Genomic DNA, 19613 nt, shown 5'->3' with positions numbered 1-19613 from the left:
CATCAGTCACTTTTGGTGAAAATCCTTTGGTGATCATCACTAAATCACATGTCCTTTTATAATAACACTTTAAAACATAGTCCTTATCTTGATCCACAAAGGATTTGGTGTTAAAACAACGTATGTTACAATTATGATAGAATTAAAAGTGCGGAAATCTGGGCAAATGAAGGACAGAAAAAGAAACAGGAGGACAAAATAAAACTAGAGGTAAGATTACCATTGGGCTTCCCTGGTGGCTCAGTGGTAAAGAATCTGCCTGCAGTGCAGGAGACCTGGCTTTGATCCCTGGGTCAGGAAGATCCCCTGGAGAAGGAAATGGCAACCCACTCCAGTATTCTTGCCTGGAGAATTCCATGGACAGAGAAGCCTGGCAGGCTACAGTCCATGGGGTCACAAAGAGTCGGACACAACTGAACGACTAACTAACTAATTAACCCAGGCAGTCAGACTTGAGTCTGCCCTCTTGGACACCGAGCTGGAAGAAAGAAAAGCCTTATGGATGCTGTCTCACACGTGGGGGTTTTTTGGCACACAGTACTATAAAAATCAGAATTAGTTACTCTGGTGGGCAAAACAGTACCCATCTCAAAGATGTCCACATCCTAGTCCCTGGAATATATAAACCTGTTACTTTGCAGATGGGGAAGTTATCCCAAGTTTCCTGGAAGGACCCAATGTAATCACTAGGTCCTCAAAAGTTGGAAAAGGAATAGAAGAGAGCAGAAGGACATGTGAGTACTGAAGAAATCAGAGTGATGTGAAGAGGACGCGACTCACCATTAATTACTGAGAAGCTGGACAAGGCAAGTAAACAAGATTCTTCCATAGAGCCTCCAGAAGAAATGCAGCCAGGCCCACACCTTGATCTTCACCTAGTAGACTTATTTCAGACTTCTGACCTCCAGAACTGTGAGTGACAAACTGTTTCAGGTCACCAGGTGTGTGGTAGCTTGTTATTGCATATTGCAGCAGTAGAATACAAACAGAGCTGCCAATATATTAAAAAGTTGGGAGTTTTCACATAAAAATCTGGAAAAATAAACATGGCAATACCAAAGCCTGGTAGCAGCTGCCCCGATTAGGCTAGATCTCATTTCCCTGGGGCCCTCACCCCTCCCTTTTACCTACACCTGGCCTCCTACACTCATTGACTTGACCTATCTGGTCCCTCTTCCTACTTCGTTTTTGGAACCCTGCCCTGAGCTACACTGTCTCCCAAATAGTAATCAAAATTCACCAGTTAAAATAAAATACAGGCAACTAAATCTACCCTCTCTAAAATGATTAACTAGGTCAATTATAACAGTTCTTTTTTTTGTATAATGTGACCTCAGGCTAGTTACTTGCCTCTCTGCAGATGAGGAAGAATTCATAGTACGTACCCGCGAGGGCTGTTTCGAGGGCAAAATGATATACTGGATGAAAAGTGCATTCATTTCCCAGTGTCTGGTAAACAGATCGTTGTAATTAACAGTTTGGCCTCTGCTGCTCTTGAACACCTGGTTTATTTCTAATCTTTGGGAAGTAAAGTTCCCGAGCGCATTGCTTTTTCTTGTATCCAACTTTTGCCCGAGGTTCAGATTTCTAGGAAGGCGAATGAGGCTCAGAGGGGCCTAAACGTCCTACCTGTCCCCAGGACCCCCTGTGAAGTTTTACACCCGGCCCGCCCTCCTCACCTGGCGGCGCTCCACCGCTGACGCGCCCTACGCCTCCAGCAGGGGGCGCCGCCGCCCGGGCCCCGCCGGATGCTAATAAGGCCCCGCCCCCTGCCGGAAGTCGCTGCGGCGGGAGGCGGGGCTGGCTGGCTTGGTCCGGCCGCGGCGCGAGAGCCATGGCGGCCTCTGAGGCGGCGGCGGCCGATCCCGCGGCTCTCGCCTCGGGCGCCCAGGCCGTCCCGGCGGCCGCGAGGGGAGCCGCCGCCGCCTCGGGCCCGTGGGTGCCCCCTGGGAGGCTGAGAGGCAGCCGGCCGCGACCGCCGGCGGCGAGGCAGCAGCCCGCGGGTTCGACGCCGCCGGCCCGGGAGCTCATCCAGCCGTCGGTGAGCGAGCTGTCCCGGGCGGTGCGGACCAATATCCTGTGCACGGTGCGCGGCTGCGGCAAGATCCTGCCCAACAGCCCCGCGCTCAACATGCACCTGGTCAAGAGCCACCGCCTGCAGGTGAGCCCGCCGCGGGCCGCGCCTCCCGGGGCCTGGCGCCACCGAGCGTCTGACGCGGGCGGCGGGGTGGGGGCCGCCGCGGCCCTCGGAGCGGGCCGGACCGCCGAGGGGGGTCCCGGCAGGGAGAGTGGAAGCCCGGACGCGGGAGGGCACGGCGAGGGGAAAGCCTTGTGTCACGCGCCAGGCTGTCGGGCTCCGACCCGCGGGACCACCGGCGCGCACGCGGCGGCGGCCCGGGCGTCTCTCACGGTCGTGCCGGGAGCTCTCTCGGCACCTCCGTCCTGTTGTTGCAGAGAAACCGGTGACGCTGCCCGCGTAGTGATGGGCTTTAAACGCGGGCTCGGCTCTTTGCCGGCGCTCTTTGCACCACACCCACAAGCACCTCCTTCGGGCCTTTGGGTGCTGCCCAGTCGTCAGCAGGGAGCTGCAGATTTGGCAACAAGTTCTACCGCGTTGGTAATATCAGCTTTGCTCAGGAATGAGACCTAAGGGAAGTCTCGCCCGAGGATCTTAAGAGGGGACCTCATATATAATTACAGGACAATAATCCTGAACGTCCATTCCACCTTAAATAAAATGGAGAGGTGATTCTTTTTTCAACCCGAAGTGCACGTCTGTGGAATGCTTATTAAAAACTCAGCGGTCCAGCCCCACCCCATACCTCTTAAATCATAATTTCTCAATCATTACAATAGGACGTTTCCTTCCACCACTTCTTAAAGTCTCTAAGCCAACAGTGGCTTAGAACGTAATTTCAAAGTGTGTCATTGAACCTACATTGTGAGTATGTAGCTTTTGGTGGTCTGACTTGATTGAGGAGCAAGTTTAAATCACCTGGCTTCCTGCATGGTATGTCTGCCCTACAGGAAAAGCTTCCTCAGGAATGTTGTTAGAATCAGACTTCTGATAAAAATTTAACAGAAAGCTTGAGGTTGTCTTCTGTAGTAGGGCAGATATGATGACCATGAAGGGCTGTCCACTTCCAGCTCCAGCTGATTAGAGAGGCAGCAGTGTTCTTAGGAAGATGAGGGAGCCCAATCAGGAAATGTACTGTGGAGGTGGGTCTGTAATTTTCCCTGCAGGTGGAACTGCAATTTTCCATGATAGTCCTGGGTTGCTTCCACACACAAGTGCAGTAACTTTGGGAATGGTCATTCTCCTGTTTTCTCCTTCATACTAAATTTTAATTAAACACTTCCCTTGCTTAATCATATTTTAAGTTGAGTGGATGAACTATGTATTTGTAGGAATTCTGCAGCCTAATCCCTGTGTTCTCTTGAGCTCATATGTAACAGCCATCACCCACCTTCAGCTCATCCCCTCACTGATTAATTACTAAGGCAGACATTACATCTCTAAGCACAACGGAAGTGGCCAGTCTGATGAGGACTCCCTTTACAGTTGTTGGCCTGAACATCATTCTGGCAAGCACTTTTTAACACGTTTATATTGTTGTTTTTTGTGGAACTGCTGTCAGGAGCTATATCTGTCCAGACCTTGTGAAGCATCCTTTAAGCAAAAGATACCATGTATCAATACTTCTCAGGATTGGTTTGGTAGTATACAATTGTTCATTTGCTTTGTCCTGTCTGACTTTTTGCAACCCCTTGAACTGCAGGACTCCGAGCTTCACTGTCCATCGCTGTCTCCCTGCATTTACTCAAACTCATGTCCATTGAGTCAGTGATACTATTCAACCATCTCATCCTATGTCATCCCCTTCTCCTCTAGCCCTCAATCTTACCCAGCATCAAGGTCTTTTCCAATTAGTTGGCTCTTCGCATCAGATGGCTGAAGTACTGAAACTTCAGCTTCACCACCAGCCCTTCCAATGAATATTCAGGATTGATTTCCTTTTGGATTGATTGGTTTGATCTCCTTGCTGTCCAAGGGACTCTCAAGAGTCTTCTCCAACACCAGAGTTCAAAAGCATCAATTCTTCGGCACTCAGCCTTTTTTATGGACCAACTCTCACATCCATACATGACTACTGGAAAAACCATAGCCTTGACTATAAGGACCTTTGTCAGCAAAACGATGTCTCTGCTTTTTAATACACTCTCTAGGTTTGTCCTAGCTCTTCTTCCAAGGAGCAAGCGTCTTTTGATTCCGTGGCTGCAGTCACCTTCTGCAGTGATTTTGGAGCCCAAGAAAATGAAATCTGACACTGTCTCCATTGTTTCCCCATCTATTTGCCATGAAGTGATGGGGCCGGATGCCATGATCTTCATTTTTTGAATGTCGAGTTTTAAGCCAGCTTTTTCACTATCCTCTTTCACCTTCATCAAGAGGCTCTTTAGTTCCTCTTCACTTTCTGCCACTAAAGTGGTATCATCTGCATTATCTGAGGTTGTTGATATTTCTCCCAGCAATCTTTATTCTAGCTTGTGATTCATCCAGCCCAGCATTTCTCATGATGTTCTCTGCATGTAGGTTAAATAAGCAGGGTGACAATATATAGCTTTGATGTACTCCTTTACCAATTTGGAACCAGTCCATTGTTCCATGTCCGCTTCTAACTGTTGCTTCTTGTCCTGCATGCAGGTTTCTCAGGAGGCAGGTAATGTGGTCTGGTATTCCCATCTCATTAAGAGTATTCCACAATTTGTTGTAACCCACACAGTTAAAGGCTTTAGCGTAGTCAATGAAGCAGAAGTAGATTTTTTTAACTCCCTTGCCTTTTCTATGATACAGTGTATGTTGGCAGTTTGATCTCTGATTCCTCTGCCTTTTCTAAATCCAGCTTGTTCATCTGGAAGTTCTCAGTTCACATACTGCTGAAGCCTAGCTTGAATAAGTTTATTTCTAATTGTGTTTTTAAAATATATAAAGTTCAGGAATTCTGACGATACCAATTCTGAGCATACAGTAGACTAAGAAGAAGGAATATGTTTGAGGCAAGTGCAGATCTTGACAGTCAGGTCTTTACTTGAACTTTAGCCCAGCTGAGTATCAGTAGCCTCTCCTGCTTAGAATCTGTGTGAAGCCATTCTTCTAGTTCTAGTCATTTCTCAAATTTCTCTTGTCTGAAGACAGCACACTGCATTCACGATCTCTTTCTGAACTGAAAATTGAACAACCCCAAAATGGACTCTCCTGAGTTTCCTTTCTAGGTCACTAGAGAGACCTGTTTCAGGGGAAACTGGAGAAACCTCACCCTGAACCATCGTCGTTTTTTTCTTGTCAAACGGGCTCACTTTGCTTCCTTGTTCTGTCTTTCTAATCATGTGGCCCCTGAACATCTGCTGTCTTGGTGGAAGGGGGTTCTTTTCTTTTTTTTTTTTAATAAAGGTGGCCTATGTGACAAACCAGCCATATCTGCATAGTGTTGGCCAGTGTGGTGAATCTACACTTAGTCAGGAGCCAGAGTAGCAGGCTCTTGAATTCAAACACTGTCCTTGACACTTGATGATCTCCAAGTGTTGGGGTGGGTAGGGGAAAGAGGACAGAGCTGATGGGGAGCTCCCTGTTGGCCCGGAAGCCTGAGTATGTCTGCTTGGAGATATGCATAGTATTCCATGGAGACTTTCCCTTTCTTCCGTTGATTACAGCTACTTACATAATTCTAGTTTCTTTCCTACTTTTCTTTTTTCTCTCCTAGTTTGTTTTAGTTTTTTTTCTTTCCTAGTTTGTTTTTTTCTCCTAGATTATGATCATCTTTTCTTCCCTTCCCCATTGGTTGCTGTGGGGTTCTTATTTTATTCTAACCTTTCTTCAAAAGGTATCCTGCCCTTACGCACATATGCCCTTACGATTAACAAGTTCTTCTGAATGATGATGGATAAAAATGGAGATAGAGTTGTAAGTTGTAAGGTACATAATACCTTGTGATTTTATGTGGGTTCCTGGTGATTCGGGGAAAAGAAGAGTAGGAGTAGATGAGCATTTCTTGATTCTTTTATCCCTCATGTTTGAAAATAGTGAAAGGGACACAAGGACCATTAAAGAACATCTTATCCAGCAACACATATTTTTAAAGCATGGCGTAGTGGATTTTATGTTATGTTCGGTTCAGGGTTTATTTTTAATGATTTGCCAGCAGTTTTTTCTTTTTTTTTCTTAAAGATTCCAAGTTGCTCCAGATCATATTGTACAAAGACTTCTAATTTTAAATTTACAATAACAGAGCAAGCTATTTTTCTTCTTGGATATATTTCTATGAATGCAGAGAGGTGCTTGAGAAGCTACAGTGCCTTTTTTTCCCCCCAATTTTTGCCACAGTTCCCACAATTCTTTGCTTTTATCCTCTCTTCTTCATCGGGGTCCTTCCTCTTGCTTTTCTTCTCTTTATCTTTCTCCAGCTTGTTTTTTAGTTGTTTCCTCTCATAAATTCTTTTTCAAATTCTTTTATTTAAAAGATTTTATAAACTGGTACCCAAAAAAGTACACAAAACATGAAGTATTCTCTGTATATTTTTTTCAGTTATGCACAGAAGATAAAGTTAAAAAAAAAAAGTCTGCTAAGTTTTATTCTAGAATGTATATAGCACTTAAGAACGAAAATACCACTTTTTACTGCAGTTCATATTTTACTGTGCCATCACCATTTCTTTTCTCATCTCAGAGCTTATTGTCTCTAAACAGGGATGGGCAGAAGGTCAGGAACTGGGGTAGAGAGGTGGTGTTGGGATGGGCAGAGGCATTGGCCCTAAGAATGCGGTAAACTGAACAGCACCAGGTTGTTGCCACACGTGTAATGACAACAGCAAGATGTTGCCATCAGTATGGCTGCCTTTAGTGTCTCATCCTGGTGTGTGATACAACTTTGACTTAGGTGACCATAAACATTTACTCTTTAAAAGATTCCTAAGTGCAGCAAGTATATATTCCTCCTCTTGAAAACATTTGGGGAATGTTAAGTAGTTCCATTAGATGTAACAGAGAAATGACAGAAAAGATGTGTAGTTTGAAGCTGTTTAGTCAGGACTTTGGATGTCCCAGTGGCTAGAAGAATTTGGACTTGAGCAGTATTGGAGTGCCCTCGAATATGTTTGAGTGAGGTAATGTTATAACCAGAGCTATATTTTAGAAAGGTGAATTTGGCAACATGTGAATGAAAAGAAAATTGAAGGTTTAGAAATTAGGCTAGAGACAGTCCAAACAGAAAGTCAGGAATACTTGAACTATTGATGGTAGCAGTGAGAAAGGAAAGATGAGGAGGTGGTAGGAGACATTATAAAAGAATAGCTAGCAAAACTTGGAAGCAACCAAGATGTCCTTCAGGAGGTGAATCAGTAAATAACAGGGATACATCCAGACAATGGAGTATCAGCCCCAGAAAGAAATGAGTGGTCATCAGTGGTTGTCAGTGCTTACAGGGAAAGGTAGCATGAATAGGTGGAGCACAGATTTGTAGGGAAGTGAATACACTCTGTATGATATTATAATAATGGATAGCTGTCATTATCATTTGGCAGAACCCATAGATTGTGCAGCACCAATAGTGAATTCTAATATAATCTATAGACTTTGGATCATAATGATGTGTCAGTGTAGTTTTATCAATTGTAAACAAATGTACCATTCTGCTGAGACATGTTAATAGTGAAGCAGGCTATATTGGAGTGGGATGGGGGACTGCATATAGTGTATGGGAACTCTGTAATTTCCACAACTCTTAAAAATAAATTTTATTAATTTTTTAAAAAGGGAAGTGAACAGGTATAACATGATAGGGAATTTGAAAAGGGGTAATAAAAGGATTGCTAAGCAAATTGAAAATGTTTTAGAAATGAGCATGAATTTTGTGGTGACCCTGTAAGCAGAGTTTTATAGAACATTTGACAGACTAAAACACAGAAGAGGGCCGCCTCCTTGGCATATAACTTAAGAAGAATTTGGTAATGGTTAAGTGAATTAAGGCTTTTAGAGTCTTTCTTAATATCTTCTCCACATTTCATTTTTTTCTTGCATATTATATACTAGAAGGAAAATAATATAAGTTTAAAAAGTATTTCCTTTAAAAAAGATAAATTGGTGAATGGGATGAGTTTGCTGACAGTGTTATTGTCATTTGAGCCTAGCAGATGTCCTTCTTTTAACAAAAGCAGCATTCTAGTCAGACTTCCACAAGTATAATATTTTCTTTAAGATGAGTCCATAGATTTTCTTTTTTAAATTGAAGTATAGTTGATTTATAATGTTATGTTCACAGCAAAGTGATTCAGTTTTACATATGTATACCTTCTTTTTTATATATTTTTTTCTGTTATGGTTTATCACCAGGTATTGAATATAGTCCCCTGGAGTATACAGTAGAACCTTGTCTGTGTATTCTATATATACTAGTTAGAGTCTGCTCACCCCAAACTCTCAGTCTGTCCCTCCCCCAGCACTCCTCCTCCTTGGCTACCGCAAGTCTATTCTCTATATCTGTGAGCCCATTTCTGTTTCATAGATAAATTATTTTGTGTCAGATTTCAGATTTCACATATAGGTGATATCATATGGTAGTTGTCTTTCTCTTGACTTACTTCACTTAGTATGATAATTTCTAGTTCCATCCATGTTGCTGCCAGTAGCGTCATTTCATTCTTTTTTATGGCTGAGTTGTACTCTGTGTATATAGCACATCATCTTTATCCATTCATCTGTTGATGGACATTTGGGTTGTTTCCATGTCTTGGCTATTGTGAATAGCACTGTTATGAATATAACGGTGCATGTATCTTTTTGAATTATAGTTTTATCTGGATATATGCCCAGGAGTGGGATTGCTGGATCATATGGCAGCTCTATTTTTAGTTTTCTGAGGAACCTCATACCGTTTTCCATAGTGGCTGCACCAACTTACATTCCCAGCAACAGTTAGGAGGGTTCCGTTTTCTCCACACCTCTTCAGTGTTTATTATTTGTAGATTTTAATGATGGCCATTCTGACTGATGTGAAGTGGTAGCTCCCTGTAGTTTTGATTAGCATTTCTCTAATAATTATCGATGTTGAGTAATGTTTCATGTGCTTATTGGCCATATGTATGTCTTCTTTAGAGAAATGTCTATTTAGTTCTTCCACCTGTTTTTTCAATGGGTCGTTTGTTTTTTGTTGTTGAGTTATATGAGCTGTTTGTATGTTTTAGACATTAAGCCCTTCTATGTTGCATCGTTGCAAATATTTTCTCCCATTCCACAGGTTGTTTTTCCATTTTATTATGGTTTCCTTTGCTGTGCAAAAGCATGTAAGTTTGATTCAATCTGATCTGTTTACTTTGCTTTTATTTCTGTTACCACAAAAACAGTATTTAATGTATAGCATGAGTTTAGATTAGCTTATTGGCACTAAGTTGGTTGGCAGAAAGCAAGAGAAGCAACAAAAATCTCTACAGCAGATAACTAGTAGGTATAATAATGGAGTGATTATGTGATAGCCTTAGTCGCTCAGTCCTGTCTGACTCTTTGGGACCCATGGACTATATATAGCCCACCAGACTCCTTTGTCCATAGGATTTTCCAGGCAAGAATACTGGAGTGGAGTACTTCTCCTCCAGGGAATCTTCCCAACCAGGGATTGATCCTGCATTGCAGGTGGATTCTTCACCTGCTGAGCCATTGGGGGATTATGTGACAAGCGCCGGTCTATAATACTGTTAACTAATTAACTGAGCACTCACCACAGCCCTGCAGGAGGTCCTATAATCGTGCCTACTTTACAGATAAGGAAACCAAGACAGTTAAGTTTTTCAAGGTCAAAGGAAAGGAGCAATTCAAACTACAGCAGTCCATGTTTCCAGAATCCATGGGTTTAACCACTGCACCATGGTTCTTAAGCTCAGCTACATATTAGGATCATCTACGGAGATTGTTAAACCAAAGGGAGTCTTAGCCGCACGGTTGTTCATTTCCTGTCTAGGTACACGCTGATGGTAGAGGAGGAGGTGGCATGTTCCAGAAGTATTGAATCCTTTCTCATCACAGCACATAAGGACTAAAACATCCAGGTGCTGCTGGAGCAGCTGAGGCCTGAACATGTGTCTGGTTGTTTCCAGTGACCCGTAGAGAGGTCCTTCATCACTCCAACCCCCCACACACCTTCCTCTGGGGCCAACTGGTGGTGGCCAGTTAAGAATTATACAGGAGGCCATAGGTGTTTCACTCCTGACGTATGTGGGTTCATTAAGGGCAGTAAGATAGTACTTCAAGCTAAATTAACTCACTAGTTATTTTAAAAACCCCAGTCAAAAAGTCAGTCACATACTTAATAGCAAAGGATAACTCGGATGAGTTAATATATGTATGTGAAGCGCTTACAGCAATGCCTGGCACAGTAGTAAAATCTGTGTTATCGCTGGCCATTATAATAATCACTAAATTTCAGATTAGAGCCTGGTGCCTGTATTCATGCTGCCATAAAGGAGCTGTGTCAGCAGCTTTAGCTCTGTTAGGGGGGCATAGTGTGGTCAGAGAGGGTCACTGTGCTCTTTATCAGGAAGACCTAAATCATAGTCAAAGGAGGCTTTTTTCAGAGGCTCACCCTAATTCAGTGAGGGTGAGATAAAAAAGAAGGGAAGACTTAAGGATGACACTAGTCTTGAGCCTGAGAAACTCTTACAATTAGAGACATTGGGTTAAGGACAGAGATTTTTAAATCTAGAAGGAATGTTAAAGAAATGGATAGAAGATTTTTAAACAACATAGTTGTTTTTTGTTTATCTTGTTTTGAAAAATTTTAACATGTATTAAGTTATAGTTTATGCATGATAAAATTTACCCATTTTAAGTAATTCAGTTATTTTTAAGTAGATGTACAGTTCTGCAACTATCACTGCAATCCCAAACTTGAGAATGTTTTCATCACTCTATAAAGATCCCTGTGCACATCTTTAGTCCTTCCGCATTATCACTCCCAACTCATTCTGATGGTTTTTTAAAGATAATTATTTCATTTTTCTTTTTCAGGATGGCATAGTAAATCCAACAGTAAGAAAAGATTTGAAAACTGTACCGAAATTCTACTGTTGTCCAATTGAAGGATGCCCTAGAGGCCCTGACAGACCATTTTCTCAATTTTCTCTCGTAAAACAGGTATTTTACTTGTCTTAACTATATACTTCTCTAGGAATGAAATGCAGATGCCATAAACCCAGTGTATTCTAATTACTTACCAATCATACCAAGAGAATTGAGCAGAAAGCTGCTTATAAGGACAGACACCCAAGTCTCTCACTTGGAGAAAAATGAGTGGGTGTGAGTAAAGGCTGGCTGGTTCTGGGGGGGAAGATGTCCAGAGTGGATTTGGAGAGACCAGGTCAGCAAAGTATGATAAATTGGGTGTGCTTCCAGATCTCTGCTGTGAATCTTTCAAGGTCAGAGGAGCAGAGGCATAGGGAGATGTTCTCCCTATGGGAGTAAGAAACTGTAGGAAAAGAATTTCAGAAGCAGCTCCCTTAGAGAGAAGGGAGGGACCCAGTCAATGGGGAAGGTGGTGATTCTGGACTGGAAGAAACTGAAACACTTCCCTGAGGGTTTGCTGGAGGGCGTCCTGAGAGAAGGACCCCAAGACTTGTTCTGCTTGCAGCACTTACTTGTAAATCAGAACCTGGGGGGTGGATACCACGGATTGTTTCCAAAACAGTCTCAACTTTTCACAGAGATGAAGCTTATGATAAAGGGCAGCTTGCCTGCTTTTACATTCTTTTGATTTGCACAGCTATATTTTATCCTGTAAAATCACTGTTATTTGGGGTATGTTGATGACTTTTGAAAGGTTTTGAGCAGTTGCAGATTTTCATTTTGGTCCCTTTGTGTTCTTCCTAGCACTTTATGAAAATGCATGCTGAAAAGAAGCATAAGTGTAGTAAGTGCAGCAACTCGTATGGCACCGAGTGGGACTTGAAAAGACATGCAGAGGATTGTGGCAAGACCTTCCAGTGCACGTGTGGCTGTCCCTATGCCAGCAGGACTGCGTTACAGTCCCACATCTACCGAACTGGCCATGAGATCCCTGCAGAACACAGGTAAGGGGGAGGGGGTGGTGGCCCGAGAGCCAGCAGCTGTGGGGAGAGCTTCAGGCGACACTTCCTGGAGAGCCGTTAGCCTGAGGAGAATGGAGGGATGGTGGAGGAAAGATGAGACGAGAAGAAGGGAACTTTTGGAAATGGCAGCAGTACTAGTAAATAATCCACATCTACTTCACCCAGTTGTTCTCCTTACTCTTCCACCAAGTCCTTTTAAAGGTCCTTCTTATTCCCAATTGAAACTTACTGGGCTTTCTTAAAGATCTATTTTTGGCTCTTCTGGGTCTTGATTGCTGCATGGGCTTTCTCTAGTTGCAGCGAGCGGGGGCTGCTCTTGTGTGCGATGCCAGGGCTTCTCACTGTGGCGGCTTCTCTTGCTATGGAGCGCAGGCGGCGGTAGTCGCGGTGCACGGGCTCGGTTGGTCCACCACAGGCAGGATCTCCTCGGACCAGGGGTCAAATCTGTGTCATTTGCATTGGAGCTGGATTCTTAACCACTGGCCCACCAGGGAAGCCCCTACTGAGTTTTCAATTCTTCCGAAACGTTCATCGTTATTCTATTAGAGGGATACTGGATTGTTGGAGAGTTTTTTAAGTCATGAAACCGCTTCATTTGAAAGGTCAAATTTATATTTGGATTAATAGCTTCCTATTTTAGAAATGATAATCACTGCATTATATGTTAGCTTCCTGATGCTTACGGATCTAAGTTGAGTTCTGGTACTTAGAGCTTTACCCAAAGAAGGTGTGCTTCCTCCTTCCCTGTTTGCATGTTTCTGAACTTCTGTGTAATAGGCCAGGTTACGAAGGGGCTTTCTTTTCACTGGGCTGAATCTGACCCCTGCTGTAGATGTGAGACATAGAGCTTACAAGTGAAGACACAGTGCCAGGGTTGATGAAGAAAGCTGCAGTTTAAAATCACTTTACTCTTTTTCACTCTGCCATTGCTTTCAGGGATCCACCTGGTAAGAAAAGGAAAATGGAAAACTGCCTGCACAGCCAGAAGCTGTCCAGGAAGACCGCTGAATCCCTGAGCAACCAACCAATTCCACGGCCAGACGCTCCAGAACTAGAAACTTCAGAAATAAAGATGGTGGCTTCCTTTGAAGACTCTTGCAGCTCTAATGCCAAACAGCAGACTCTTCCAGCAGCTCCAAGGTACCCTCAGAAGTTGCTTTTACCAAAGCCCAAAGTGGCTTTGGTTAAACTCCCCGTCATGCAGTTTTCTCCTGTGCCCGTCTTCGTGCCTACAGCCGACTCCTCAGCCCAGCCTGTGGTGTTGGGTGTCGACCAGCAGGGCTCTGCCCCCGGGGCCGTGCACTTACTGCCCTTGTCCATTGGAACCCTGATCCTCGGCCTGGATTCGGAGGCCTGCTCTCTCAAGGAGAGCCTCCCTCTTTCAAAAGTTGTCAATCCTGTTGCTGTTGAGCCGATTAGCACAGGTATTCAAGTGAACTTGGGTAAAAGTCCATTTAGCCCGTTACAAGAACTTGGGAACACTTGTCAGAAGAACAGCATTTCTTCCATCAATGTACAGACAGACCTGTCCTACACCACACCACAGTTCATGCCGTCTGCACAGTGGGCCAGCCCTGACTCCTCTGTGTCGTCCTGTTCGCAAACTGATTTGACATTTGGTTCCCAGGTTTCCCTTCCCATCAGTGTTCAAACTCAGACTTTTTTGCCCAGTTCTAAGGTAACCTCATCCATCGCTGCTCAGACTGATGCATTTATAGATGCCAGTTTCCAGCCAGGTGGGATCTCCAGAGAAACTCAGACCAGCGGAATGGAAAGTCCAGCAGAGGACCGAGTACAGATGGACCAAGCTGTAATGTGTGGAGACATTTTTGAGAGTGTCCATTCATCATACGGTGTGTCTACAGACAATATTATAAGCAGCGGCTTAGTAGCAGAGACTGTAACTCATGACTTGTTACCTCAGAACCACCCTAAAACTTTAACTCAAGACATTGAGAAATCCACCCCAATTATAAACTTCAGTGCACCAAATAGTATGCTTTCATCACAGAACATGATAGATAATCAGACCCAAACCATGGATTTATTAAGTGATCTAGAAAACATCTTGTCAAGTAACCTACCTGGTCAGACGCTGGACAATCGTAGTCTTTTGTCTGACACAAATACTGGACCTGACACCCAGCTCCCATCTGGCCCAACCCAGAATCCTGCAATTGATTTTGATATCGAAGAGTTCTTTTCAGCCTCAAATATACAGACACAAACCGAGGAGAGTGAGCTTAGCACCATGACCACTGAGCCAGTCTTGGAGTCACTGGACATAGAAACCCAAACTGACTTCTTCCTTGCAGACCCTTCTGCCCAGGCCTACAGTTGTAGGGGGAATTCTAGCTTCTTAGGCCTTGAGATGTTTGACACACAGACACAGACAGACCTGAACTTCTTTTTAGACAGTAGCCCCCGTCTGCCATTGGGAAGTATCCTGAAACACTCTAGCTTTTCCATGAGTACTGATTCATCTGACACAGAGACCCAGACTGACGGAATCTCCACTGCTAAAAACCTGCCTGCCCTGGAAAGCAAAGTTCAGTTGAACACTGCTGAAACACAGACCATGAACTCTGGCTTCGAAACTTTGGGGAGCTTATTCTTCACCAGCAATGAAACTCAGACAGCAATGGATGACTTTCTTCTGGCCGATCTGGCCTGGAACACAATGGAATCTCAGTTCAGCTCTGTTGAAACCCAGACATGTGCAGAACTACACCCAGTCTCCAACTTCTGAAAGCGGAGTCCACATGGGGGATGGATTCACAGTTCCCTTCTGGATTTAGAAGATGAAGAACAGGGACAACAGTATTAACTCTACTGAATGTAGTCGACGATACAGTTACTTCGATTCTTTGAGGTTCTTTGCCTTTTTGTACTTGTAAACATGAAATTTGTGTAAAAATTTGTGAGTGTATTATAAAGTATAAGATGTTGATCTGAACATGATTGTTTTTGTGTTGCCGACATTTGCCCTTTCAGTGTAGTCTTCCCTTCTTTAAAAAAAAAAAATGTATCTCACACCTTTAAAACCCATCTTGCCATTTAGCTGAAGCCAAGCTCACCAGGACTAGGGTACAAACTTCAGATCTTCAAAACATTTTCGTCAAAGCATGACTGACTTAAATTGCACCTAAAATACTCTTGCCAGTGCTTGTTAAGAAATTCCTGTTCCCTGATAACGTGTAAAGAAGTCTGACGCTGCACCGTCAGATTTAAACACCAACAGCTTCACCTGCTTTGACATCTCACTCTTCCCTGATTTGAAGACACAAAGGAAAACTACTGTTGTCTTTAGCTTCTGAGACAATTTGCATATAGTCAATGCCATCCCTCTACGTGAACTGTTCCTGGTATGAACATAAGTGTATAGTGCTTTGCTCACAAGACATGTTGCTGTACAATTATTGCTTAAAGTAGTAGCGGCAAGCACCTAGTGTAAATAGTGATCCTTTCAGTCTGAGTGACAGTAAGTCACCCCACCTCTGGAAAGGCTGGGCTGTGGAGTCACGCCCGTTAGCTCCTCCTGGAGTGTGTCCCACAAGCCATCCCTCCTGCACCCTACCGAAGGCCACGGTGGTGCTCCAGAGCTGCTGCTCAATGTGCACCCCACCCTCTGAGTGTTGTTGCTCTAAATGTTGAAAAACAATAAAAACAGCGATGTAAGGAGAAAAAGATATTCCCTGTTACATTTCCATACTTTTCATAAGCTTGCTAGGGCAAGAGTGCAATCAACAACTATAGTAAAGTGAATCTTTTCATCCACCTCATTTTTTTCCTTGAATGAGGAAACACGTTGGTCTAGCAAGAATAGTGTTTGTGCCTTGAAGATAGCAATTCTAGAATAGATCTGTCTAAAATACGGCATTCTGCATGATGTTGCTTTGTTTGTTTAGAGAGGGTAATACTGAACAGTGTTCAGAGAAAATGAGGTGAAGATCCAGTACTCCCAGAACATGATATGTTTTGAGATGGCTGAGCAGTCAGGCACACCTGTAGGGTTTTTTGTATTTATAAGATCCTGAGTTCTTGATTGTTGGCCAGCTTTCAGGCAGGTAAAAATCAATGCAGTCTGTACATTTCTCTAAGTTTACCCAAAAAAATGCTCTATTCCTCATGTGGCACATGCTTTATGCTGCTGAAGACTAAACCCTCAAAATACAACCTAAGGAGGGAACTAATAATTAGAGAAAATCACTGGTGTTGCTACTAATTCCTGTCCCATTGGTGGTAATGGATAAATAACATGTCCTCGGCAGATGAACTCAACCTGGTAGATAAAAGTTTGCTTGGGTCACAGTTGCCTATGAATATGGGTTTCAAAACAAACATAAAGCCTTAACTTAGTATTTCATTATGTTTTAGAATCATCACTGCCTTAACGTTTCAAACATCTATTTCAGTTCTCCTAGTAAGGAGAAGTGCATGTTTGTTTTGGCTTTTTGTAAATATATATGCAGTGATCTATGGCTTTAAAAAAAAATTTGTGTTTCTGTGACAATGTTTGTTAATCCAGCCAACTGAATTATTTACAGAAAATTGAGCATGTAATAGTTCATGTACCAGTAAGAACTGTCCCCCACCCCGAACCTTAGTTCCCTGAATTGTTCTAAGATTTGTAAAAGCTGAAAACTCAGTGATTAAAGAGAAGTGAGAATTCTACCTTTTGTGTGAATTCTTCAACATATTCATGACTTTGTTGCTTTAACTCTTCACAAATTCATCATCCTCTGAAAGTCACATGATGAAATGACTGTGCCTAGTTATCTCCATTACTTTGTTCATGAAAATATGCTAAGTTTTCCCAGTAGAAAGGAAAAAGACATTCTATTACCAAAGCTGCTATTTTGATGTAAAGTTTTTATTTTGATAAAAACTACCATTAAGTTTTTGGAAAATTTTTTCAAAGGAAATTACTCATTTTTTTTTTCATCCAAATGTCACCATTTCATAATGGGGTGTCTTTTATCTTTGTAAGTAATGTGGTTCTGGCCTAAGAGCAAATATGTGAGAGTAAGGCTATGAGTAGTTCTTTGCTCAGTCACTAACTGTAGGAAAGCCAAATCAATATGTTTGATTCCTTTGAGATAAAGGGAAATGAAGAAATTTTTTATAGACTTACCTGAAAGATGCAAAGTTTGAAGCTACTTTTGATTGGAAGAAAACATATCAGTGTTAGTCTAGTTGTGAAGTTGAATTGTTTTACTAGTGGCAACTGACAGGGTGGTACTTTCATGTAATCCTTTATGATCTCAATTTTTAGAATGCTTATCTTAGTTCCAGTCCAAACTTAACCTAATACTGACACTAAAGAGCGCTTCCTACTTGAATATTTAAAGTAATGCTTCTCAGATTTGTCTTCAAAAGGCTCTTAAACAAAGACTGGGAGGAATGTGTAACTTAGAGGCATTTAGGAATGATGCCTTTGGTTCAGTTCAGTTCAGTTCAGTTGCTCAGTCGTGTCCGACTCTGCAACCCCATGAACTGCAGCACGCCGGGCCTCCCTGTCCATTACCAACTCCCGAAGTCCACCCAAACCCATGTCCATTGAGTCGGTGATGCCTTTGGAGTCTCAAGTATTATGTGGTTTTATTTTCCTTATATATGTGTGTGTGCTCATCTTACGTACATTGAAGTGTCACTGATTAGATCTGACACTAGGAAAGTACACAGTCTTTTGACTTACTGGTTACTCCCAACACCTAAAAGACTTAAAACATACGAATGTTAATCTAGTTTTTTCAGCAAGATGTAGGCTAATCTAATGATAGTCCTTTAAATATCTGTTTTAAAGCACTGTTTTGCAGTGCTTAAATCCAAAGTTTCTCGCAGTAAATGTGAACTGCATTTACTAGTGTGTGTATCTATCAAGAGAGGCAGGCTAAAGAGCAAATGGAAAGGACTCTCAGATTGTTGCTGTCCTCAAATTAACACATTTGGGCTCTTTATTTTAAAATATGCATGTGTGGGGACTTCCCTGGTGGTCCAGTGTTTAAGAATCCCCCTGACAATGCCAGGGACACAGGTTCGATCCCTGGTCCAGGAAGATTACACATGCCACACGGCTAAGCCTGTGGGCCACAATTACTGAGCCTGTGCTCCACAACAGGGGAGCCACGGCAGTGAGAAGCCCACATGTGGTAAAGGGAACCCAGTGCTGCCAGAAAGAATAAGTAATCTTTAAAAACAAAATATGTTTGAAAGAAGCAAATGAGGGAATAAGAGTATTGTCTATAATGGGAAGAGTGCCAGTATTCATTCATTTCCTTCAACTAAAGGGAAAAAAATCTAAATCTATATATTGCCTTACTAATAAAATAATAAGCACATTTGTAACTTTGTTCTAAATCCACAAAATCAGAAATAGCAAAGATTGTCACAGGAGAAACTTACTATCAAGGGGCCCTTCCATTAACTTGGTTCCTTTACCATCTAGCAAGTTAATATTACAGAACATAAAGACTACAAAGAAGAAACAACAAAATTTATAACTTTTAGTTTATCGTTGAAACAGTCAAATATTTCAGAAAATAAAAAAATATTTTTTAAAAAATTTATCTCCATAGCGACTTTGTTATTCTCAAAGATGTATATATTACCTATGTGAACAAAGACTTTTTTTTTCTTTTTTTTGGCCTAAAGAAGTGAGATTAGCATAGTATGTGTCAATAAGACCTTGTTCCAAGCTTGGCATCTTCTCACTGCTTTTCTTGCTTTTCTTTTTGTTTTTCACATCTTGCAGCTTTTTACTCTGCTTTCTGGTGATCCACTGCTTTTTCCTTGTCCTGGGTGAAATATTTGGTTTTATGATTGCATCTCAAAAATGTTGCTGCTTAGCACTGAATTTGAAACTGATACCTCTCCTACTTTATCTTCTTTTTCCTGTGCTGTAACGAGAAATTTAGTGACTTCAGAAAATGTAGAGCTTGTGCTGCAATAAAAATTTGGCAGAAGTCAGTGCATCTGAATTAACTTATCATGAAAGGATATCTAACTTTAAAATGCTCCTCAAAGACTTCCCTATTTAAAAAGTGAGCTCTCAAAACTTAAGATTTTATAGTTTGCTTTTTGAGAAGCCATCCAAACTTTGGCAAATGATGCTTTAGGAACTGTTTACATTGTCTTAGTTCAGTTTGTGGTAATAGTTTTTATTTAGCTATATTTGAGACTATAGTACTGATGTAATGAGTTGTAGGCTGGTATAATTTTTTTTCCCGCCTTTTCTTTTGGTATGGTATATTTTAGAACTGTTTAAATCCCGTTTCTCTGCGACCTATGTGTCTAAAGAGCAAGTCTTCAGATTTCAAATTCTCTCATTAGCTACTATAATGGTAACTCCCTAACATTCCATTTTCCTGGGATTACATTAGGATTACATTAGAAAAATCCATCATGAGGATTTGGTGAATGGCCACAAAACAGAGCCTGAGCAGAGTCATGAACAGTATTGGGACCAGTGGTTTTTATCTCAT

The 19613-nt window shown here is 42.3% G+C and overlaps 1 protein-coding gene across 1 annotated transcript; it reads left to right on the top strand.

The window, feature by feature from the left end:
- Positions 1–1785: 1785 nt before the first annotated feature.
- On the top strand, positions 1786–16803 carry ATMIN (ATM interactor). Its single transcript, XM_043436670.1, has 4 exons — positions 1786–2161; positions 11054–11179; positions 11912–12111; positions 13066–16803. Exons 1-4 carry the CDS (start codon positions 1835–1837, stop codon positions 14876–14878), a joined length of 2466 nt encoding a protein of 821 aa, XP_043292605.1. The 5' UTR covers positions 1786–1834; the 3' UTR covers positions 14879–16803.
- The last annotated feature ends 2810 nt before the right edge of the window (positions 16804–19613 follow it).

This window comes from Cervus canadensis, chromosome 18 (assembly GCF_019320065.1).
Source record: "Cervus canadensis isolate Bull #8, Minnesota chromosome 18, ASM1932006v1, whole genome shotgun sequence".
NCBI classification, from domain to species: domain Eukaryota; kingdom Metazoa; phylum Chordata; class Mammalia; order Artiodactyla; family Cervidae; genus Cervus; species Cervus canadensis.
Note: the sequence above shows the minus strand (reverse complement) of the source record. Positions and strands in the feature narration are given on the sequence as shown.